The sequence below is a fragment of the Anopheles darlingi genome, chromosome 2, assembly GCF_943734745.1.
Source record: "Anopheles darlingi chromosome 2, idAnoDarlMG_H_01, whole genome shotgun sequence".
Classification (NCBI taxonomy): Eukaryota; Metazoa; Arthropoda; class Insecta; order Diptera; family Culicidae; genus Anopheles; species Anopheles darlingi.
This window is the reverse complement of record NC_064874.1, coordinates 57508939-57518296: the sequence shown is the minus strand read 5'-3', so window position 1 is coordinate 57518296 and position 9358 is coordinate 57508939. Positions and strand designations below refer to the sequence as shown.

Sequence of the window (9358 nt, the reverse complement as noted above, 5' to 3'; positions counted from 1 at the left end):
CATATCGTCCACCTTCATCTGGTTGCGGTTGGCCGTCGTTTCCGTATCGGAGGACGACGTAAGGCTGAGGGCGGCATCGATCTGTGGGCAAAGTGGAGAGACCGGCATGTAAGCAAAAGAAATGAGAGAAATGCATTTTTCACATCGAGTTCACTGGTGGGAATGTGACCTGGGAATGCTTTCAAGATGCAATTCCCTCCATAAATAATTCATTCCGGCATCCTCACACTGTGATGCGTAAACTAAGGGAGAACAAATCACTAATGGCTGGGTGGTTTACGCAATCGAGCGCATTCATAACCGGTGCTATTCGTGTGGCATACCGGCGTTCTGCATAATAACATTTCGCAATTACAAATCAGCTCGAGACTGATTTGTTCGATATGAATCAAGCCAAAGTCCTTTGTAAAGATATAGGAGGATGAGCTAACACATGAGTAACTAACAATATCAATTTTTGTGCTATGGAAAACACCTAAGTTTGATTTTAATTTTATGGATTTGGTTATACATTTAACATTTTTATGAAATGCTTGTGACGGATACTAATATTTTGGTCAAATTTCATATTTCAAATTACATATATTATATATTTCACATTGTTTGCTCGTGGCGTGGTAATTTCGCAGAATGTGTCCTTCCATCTACGAAAACAAATTGATAAAACAATAGACAAAGAGGCCACCATTGTCAGATCAAATATTCAGAAATAATGCACTATGTATTGCATAAGAGTTAATGGAATCGGTAACAATAATGCTTACAAGTTGGAAAGTACATGAACATTTTTTTTACCATAAAAGTACCTGAACATATACCCCATGTAAATAGTAACCTCAACCGTTGGACTCAAATACTGTAACTAACTTAAAATGAAAGAATTTTCGTCAGAATTTTTATAGCGATATCCTAAAATGCCTTTTCTCATTTAAACAACAAAACGAAAGCGTAAAGTGCTTTGCAGTCAATGCATCTAAGGTAATGTAAAGTACTTGTAAATATCTACTTGCGGATTAATTAATAGTTTATCGTGTGTATCTTTTCGTGTGTACATCTATCGTGTGTACAAAATAAGAAATATGAAGAGCATGAAACGTTAGAATCTCTATTTGTTTTAATAAAAACCATTCAAGAAAGTTTTGTTCGAGTAATGCAGCAACACTTACTACATCATTTAAACAAGGAATACGCAGCAGTTTAAGTAAAAACTGTTTGCTACATTGGCTAAATAAAATTGACCTACCCCAAGGAAAGTCAATCAGATATATGATAGTCTATTATTCAGAAATACAGGATATGCGACGGAAAGACATGAATGGCTTTTGTAACGCAACCAGAATTTCGAAGCCAAGGCCACAATCTGTCCCCAGTCTCCAGTAAATGGAAAAACGATTTTTCACTTCAACAAACGATGGCCTGATCTCAACAAGATCCTCCAAGACGTGAAATCTTCAAACATCAGGCAATTGCCGTCGGTGACGCAATGGGCTGTAGTACCACTCGAATTCGTTCAATTGAAAATCAATCTTCGGATGAGGGAACCATACGCTCAGTGATATCCCGAAGGAAGGGTTTTTGGTCGTCCTTCTTCTGCTACACTTTGACAGAGTGCTGATCCATCCTCTTTCATGTTCATGGCTTTCCTTCTCCTTCTTCGGCCACTGAGGGTCACTTCAATCTCACATTCGTTCACGATTTTGACCCAGTTCCGAACCGATCATAGAGATTGAGAAATAATGTTCTCCTCACGTTCGCAGGACTCCGTTCAATCGTTTTATGGTGAATAGACGCCGGCTTCTGGATTCACGCGGGATTCAGTTTAGATAGGAAATACAAAGAACATGCCTCTATGGGCGGAACAGCTAACCGTTCCAGTAGCGACAAATGACGAACATACCAGGGGATCTTTGCATCCGGATAAACATTTATCGAGACCGGGGTCCAAGTGGTATGTCGCAGAAAGCGCCGTGCTAATTTGTCGTGTCGATCGGCGGGGCACCATTTATGGACTCGTTTTCGCAACTAACTCGACGGGTGCAGCAGACAAATGTTGCACAAGAATGGCCATCTGGACAATTATGACAAGCGTTGTAGTTTCCGAAATGCTGTAGGATGTTCTATAAAAAATGCTAAAATGTTCAATAAACTTTCTTGGGATGTTTTCCAAGACTAGTATGACATAAAGTGATATCGATGTACTCGTGACTCTTATATCATCCAAATGATATATAAAATATTGTATTACAAATGAGGTCTGTTCAGGATAATGTTTGCAAGGTTGATAATTATAAGTTTGTTTCGCGCGGGAAAATTGTGTTCTTTGATGAGAAAACGTTCAAAGTTGTTTCGGCATCAAATTCTCGCGAGGATGGGTTTCTGAAGAGCAAGGATATTACAGAGAAACTAAAATTTATGTTCCTTGTCAAGAATCCTGAATTGATATCAAAAGTAGCGTAATAGTGGTAGTAAAAGTAGCGTTAAACTTATACTGAACTATGGAGCTAAATTTTGAGGTATATCGTTTTGCCATGTGTTAAAGAAAATTTCAACATGTCTGAAAATATTGTATTCCAGCAAGAAGGAGCCAAGCTCCATTCGGTTAAAAGAACTCAAAATAGGTTAACGAATAACATGAAAACTTTGCACTTTTTTGAGCTATAAGACCGTCTATAAGTCACGAATCTCATGAATGATAGTGTTGTTGCATTAGCTTTCATTCCCAAAGAAAGTAATAAAAAGAAAAGATAGTAATAAAAAACACAATAGACATCCAGTCCAGCGATTTGGCATTTTTTGGCTTAAATTACTCTGTAGAGCGAGATAAATGTTTTTACATTGAATTGAAAAGGTAAAACCTGCTTAAAGCTTCAATAAAGATTTTTTATGGGACATCCTGTAATTACAATACCTTGACCGTATTATAACCTTTGACTTCATGCACTTTGAAAGACATTTCAAACGAATTTTAAAGCTGTAATACTTTAACATTGTATTAACAGCAAAAAAACAATCAAATACTGAAAATGATCTATTCCCATTAGCTTGTCCGGAAGACCTTACGGTAGATGTCTGTGACCTTCGAGAAACAAGAAGATCAATGTTGATCTTGGATGAACAACTTTAATACAAGTGGATCAAAGTCTTCACATTGAGCAAGATGGTGGTGTACATGACAGCGATTGTTATCGTTTCCACCGAGAGAGAGAAAAAGACTATCGGTGCCCTTGTATCATGGATTGGCCAATCTCCTTGTTCGGCTATTCTGCCGCATTGTGCTTCATCCAAAATGTCATCGACACGAGCCAGCGAACAAGGACCTCTCGAACCGCAACCGAGGGCTTCTCACCTTGAAACGATGGAAAACCACTTATCCATCCTTTAAACAACCAATTCTCGAGCAGCGCGTCCTCACGTCTTCGCACACTATCGTCGTAATCACCAAGGTCCATGGGCCAGGTTGCAGCAGCAATCGAGCAAGTTGACGCTATACTCACGCTCGAGGCCCAAGGTCCCGGCCGTATGCCTCTACACCATAAACACCGATCAATATCTGTGAAAAGTCGTAAGCTACGGCCTCTAACCGTGGCCAGGCCACAGTACACAGTTGATTTTTTTTTGTTCATCTTTTCCGCACCATAAATTCCGTGCTTTTGGGGAGCTTTTCCGCGGTACATTGTGAACCGTGGCTGTAAAGATAACAAAAGACGAAGGAAAGGGCGCCCTTTCCTCTTCCTTCACGCCCCGTGTGCCTCTATCGAATCCACGGCGATAAGCGTTCAGCGCGGCATTGCTCACTTCATCGAGTCTCGGTTCAAAGGCACACGCGGCACTCCGACAACTGCACACCGGGGAATCGTTTGACACCCCATACACCCCTGTACCCATGCCCATGAGGTGTCCTCTACCGTGTTCTCTCGATCCCGGGTACACCACACGACCCCAAATGAATAGTGTTTTGTTTAAGCGATACATAATTTATGCAACGCGTGCTACGTTCGACATTATCTGGGAGTACGATGGCCAGGCCGGGATGGCGGTGCAGGTATGGGTGTCGGTGAACCGACGCACAGCGCAGCTCATCCGCAGGCACGTTTGACGCAGTCGGTTGTTTTCGGTGCTGGTCGGCCGTGTGGAAAGCGCCGTGAGTTGTGAATTACGGTGGCGACTACTGTGGCAATTTGTTTGCAAATTAGCTGCCAATGTGTCCTGTAAATCGCGGTCACCCAGCGATAGTGACTGTATCTGAGCTAGATAAAGACGTTCCCTAAGGATAATGGGATACCTCAATGTAGCTGACTGTAGTGGTAGTTGCCTAATGTTGTAATTAAGTTGATAGAGGAGACTTTAAAATATTTAAAATTATCACATAGTTTGTGTCTATTATTCAATCCTTGTAATGACAAACATCATATGAAACCAGGTTAAAACGTTCTTTCATAAATTGCTGTAGATAGTTAATGTATTAAAAATGTACGCACCTTTGTATATACCATTTTTCTGGTTTAACAGTAGTTTTAGTTCAACATACTGATATTAATAAAAGTATAAATATGCCATACTATCGTTCAAAATATTTAAGTAAAGAGAAGACACCATCATCAAACTACTACACCAAAAATCTCATTTGGTAAACATTTGCGATCGATACTTCAAACGGCTTAAAGCAATTGGCTTCCAGCTCAAATAGGTGGAAATCAGCTGATTGCGGCTTATTTATGAGCAGAGCCGTTCCCTCCCAATCATTTATGGTCGATTCAATGTGCAATCGATACACTTCCTCAGCCCCCTTGCTTTACTGTCGCCCTCATAATTTATGGTAAATTCTATACGAACATCGAAATCCTGCAAATGAATATCGGAAGAGAGAAGTTCAAAGATACGGGATACATTTTAGAGCAGCAGCGGATGTGGATGCATGTTTTATTAACGCTTCCGTGCTTCCAATAAACTTCCATTCATTTAATCCGTTTCAAAAGAAACGCACAGAATAAGATTTGCATACTTTAGAAGCATTTCCTAATGGCACCGATGCCTACGGACTAATTTGGTCCCAGGTGCAGGTGCTCGCGTGACGAAGATACTAAAAAGTAATGCCGTCAGCTTGCCGCCAGCAATACAGCAAATATCACGACAGTTTCACGGCCTCATCGAAACCAATCGATAACGGATAGCCTACCCGTGCTAGCCGACATGTTATGCTTCGACATCCGTTTTCTTTCCAAAAACAGGTGATTTACCTTTGCTACCCTTGGATAAAAGCCCTTCGAAAAGGTAAGCCACTTCCGTTCGCTACAAGCAGCTGCTAGTTGGTATGATACAGCCGATGGCAGACAGGTCGAGGCCGTGAGTCAAGATCGATTTCTTGCCTCACAGGTGAGAGTGAAATCCAAAGCGTTTCGTAACGCCAACATTGCAGCATTATGTTGATTCGTTCGTTTGCCAGCTTTCTTTTATCGGGAGTAAAGGGTAGCGTTGCGATAATCGAAAAAAAACCCATCTTGAGCGAGGATCCGCGGAACGGTGTCGATTGATTTTCCACATTTTCACTGAGTGATTTGATTAGGAATGGATTTGTGGCCACAGACGGCATTTTTCAGACTCAGTCAGGTACGGTGGCAGCGGTACGTGCGGTGAAATGGAATAATCTCTTTTTCGAGTGACTTTGCGGCCGTAGTTGATTGACTGGCATAGCAACGAGGACTTTTATCATTCGCTTGCCATGTTCTCACTGCCTCAAGTCATAACGTGTATGGTTTTGTAATAAATAATTCATCACCGGGCTGATGAAAGTAAATTGGTTTGGTCGTCATTCGAAATACTGATTCCTCTTTCATCATCAGCAATCATTTTAGGTGCTCAATGCATGTGCCAGGTCCCTTCGCAAGTGATGGGCTCCATTCGATGCACCAGGATGACTGCAAACTGGTCCGTGCGAGGTAAGCTATAGTTTGCCTGTTTTTTTTTTCAGCAGAAACATTGATAAAACGCTAATGAAAAAATCCAATCAACGCTTTCTCGAGTCGGCAAGGTTGAATGTAACGAGCACTAGTCTCGAGCGGTACCTCAATATGCCCACGGAGAGATAAGTGCTTTGACGAACCCAGCGACACCGCCTTGGGCTAAAGTACCAACAAGTTTAGCACGACCTGAACTAGCGTAAACCAGCTCGGCACCGACTCTGACTGGCTGAAGCAAATTTTTCCAACCTTTTTGGGTCGGCGATGAATGGGGGACGGTGAAACGGCTACCGGCGAAACGGTTTCAGTATCAGCAACGGCGAAGGAAAATGGCATTTGAAGGGTCATGGGCATCATCGTAAACTCTAGTTTCAGGTGGCATTCGTGTTAATATTTAGCTGTCTGAGAGCCGTTGTAAATATAGCATCTAAATATAAAGCTTAATTCAGTATTTGCATGATGAATGACCCAAAAAATTTTGTGGAAGTCTTTGCTCTTACATCCGTACATTCGTATGTATAATATGTAGTGCTATTATCTGAGATTGAGAATGTTATTCACTATAGATAGACCTAAGTTATTCTAAACTAAATTATGAACAATGTTTTTTCATGCGACACTATTTAATTGATGTAATATTCTTTGTCGAAACTATATACCCATAGAAGGACTGGTTCGTCAAAGGAAACGGAATAATTCGATTTTATTATTTTAATAGATAATTTATTCATTTTAAATTAAATATGTATTTATTCTACTTAATTGGATGCTTTATTTTAATTGTAACTATTTGTAAGTCTTAACTTTCTGATTGTCATGACGCATTTCGAAAGAAGAATAGTAATTTTCTTTGAAAATATGAGCTTTAAAATTAATGAACACCAGTTTGTTTTTACCTTGTGTTGCTCTAATCAAAGTATTGGCCGAGTATCTTATTGTATTTGTTGTGTTAGTAATTTACCTTATTTTTCATAGAGTAGTATTTGGGATTAGTATAAGAGAGCTATTGCATTGCTTAAAGTAAAGAAAAATAGCCAAGGTTCGGACAACGAACAACGGCCTTTGGCATTGAGTAATTCCCGGTCCAACGGTATCAATCAGCTGATTCAATTAGCGCCTCGAAATGGCCTCCAATGAAAGAATGCAATCAGAACACGTGCTAGTGAGTCATCCGTTGGTTGCAATGGACGTGTCCACTTACGCTAATTAGTGACACCGGCGGGATTATGTACCGCCATTCGTCTTGCGCTACTACAAAAGCCGCAGTTCGAACCACCGGAACTTGGGATCCCTTGATACCCAAGGTCACTGGAGGGCCATCGTGAACTCACCTTATTGGAGATACCATTAATGATCTCGGTGCTGTTGCCGAGCACGGACAGAAACTTGGACTTGATGGCACTCGGTGTGCGGCCCATAAATGTTCGAATCCGATTGGTGGTCGCATCTCGCGGGCTATCGGGACCGCCATCCGTGCGCCGCTCGCGCCCAGACCCGTTTGCCAGGGAGGCACTTGCTGCTTCACTGTCAACGGTCGATTCGCGCATGGCGTCCGCTGTCATGACCGTGTTGCTTCCATTCCGTTGACCACCCAGCCGAGGGTGCCGAGGGAAGTTAGTTAACGGAGCGGACATATCCATCGATTCTCGTTCTTATAAGGCGATTCTGTCTTCCTCTGGGAAGCCGATTTTGTAGGTTAGTTTGCTACACCCGGCCACACTCCCCTAATGCTGTACAAACAACACGCAAACAGGCACAGTAACAACGCGCCCGGATGGACCATAACACAGTTAACACACATAACACACTCACGAACACACTCAGCTCACCTAAACTTAAAGGCCATTCTTAACGTCCTGTTGACGAGCAACTATGTCGACCCAACAACTCACTCTAATGTATAGGCACGTGGACTTCCTTGTAACAAAAACGACCGCCGCTCTCCAGCAGTAGAACCTAATGTTATTTCGATTAATCAGTCAGCCGAAACTTCCAATAGCAAATTTTGAGGTTTAGTAGTACAACACTGGGGGCATCTTGCAGATCTTCCTCTTTCGCTATCGCTCTAACACATTATGCCGGAGATATTAGGCTCGATTTTTCGTTTTATTGTCGAAGGACAATGACAAGAACTCGCTTGCGTCGCTAGGGTCTTGTCGGGTGTTATTGTAACCGGGATAGTCCAGCCTCAATTCTGGCTACTGGCGTGATGGAAACGCGACAGAACCTTCCGTTGGAAACCAGAAGAAACCTATCGGTACCGCATTATGTCACAAACCGGTCCGGCTCACACACACATACACAATCACACTGCGACGCTAAAAGGATGGATCCTGGAGTCACACGCAATTTTCACTCGGCCTCCTTGAAATAATAAGTTCTGCCGAAGCAACAGGATGAGGCTCGCACAAGCAGGTCCTACTTCCGGTCATTAGTTCATAACCGATTTCGACCGATGCAGATAGTTTAGGGGACGCGTGGCAAAACTCGCAATGAATAGAATACAGAGGGCAATCGAGAAATGGAGAGTGGGGTCAAAGAGATAGTGAGATAGTCGGGGGTCGAAAGGAATGTGAGAACACGAATGAGCACCAACTTCCCATCCCCGGCTGGTCACGGGCGGCCTTAGTGGAAAGCTCCCACCGGTACACGTCTAACCTACGGAAAAGCTACGAAACGACTGCAGACCCGACTCGACGAGCCGGAACACATTCGTTGGAACTTTGCGGTGAAAACGATGCTCGAGGGCAATACACTCTCGCAATCGGCTATCACCACGACACGCGCATCGTAGTAGCACAGACCGGGACAAGGCGAGGATTCTTGTTGCTCAAAGTTTGAATATTGCGATGTTGCTTTTATAAGATTTAACTAAAATGATTAAAAGTTATTTTAAAAAAAAGAACGAATGAAAGGACAAACGTATTCAATTTAAAAGCGGAGAGAAGAAGAAAATGCTCAAAGAGCTCATCAAGTAATAATATAATAGCAGTATAATTAAGAAGTAAGTGTTCCAAAATCGTAACACCGAATCGTAACATTGAGGCAAAGGTGCATCATCGGACTTGACGAGACCTTATACATAGCAAGGGGAAACAACTCTAACACCACAATAAATTAGAAAATTCATTGCAAATTACAAATGTAACATTAATACCTGTAAATAATATATTTCTAAAGAACGTGTTTTCTTCCAAGAATACAGTATGGCAAAATGTCAAACTTCAAATCGTCTTGACACTTGCGTTCGATGAATACAGGGTGTCTCTGTTCAATCCCCGAAGGATTTATCCGGATACTCTCTTCAATCCGCTGTTTACCTTCACCGATTCACGATAAATTTCGTGATACTCACTACTTGTTTTAGTGAAACATCGACACACTAATACTAACGAATGCTA

The 9358-nt window shown here is 42.0% G+C and overlaps 1 protein-coding gene across 2 annotated transcripts in view; it reads right to left on the bottom strand.

Moving 5' to 3' along the window:
* The window catches only part of LOC125948694 (uncharacterized protein KIAA0513), a 12551-nt gene extending 4111 nt beyond the window's left edge, over positions 1-8440 (bottom strand). For both annotated transcript variants that reach the window (XM_049675003.1, XM_049675004.1), the window contains exons 1-2: positions 7289-8440; positions 1-81 (exon numbers count right to left, since the gene is read on the bottom strand). The exon at positions 1-81 is cut by the window's left edge. In XM_049675003.1, coding sequence (XP_049530960.1) covers positions 1-81; positions 7289-7597 — 390 coding nt within the window. In that variant the 5' untranslated portion in view covers positions 7598-8440. The remainder of the gene's footprint in view (positions 82-7288) is intronic.
* Positions 8441-9358: the final 918 nt, after the last annotated feature.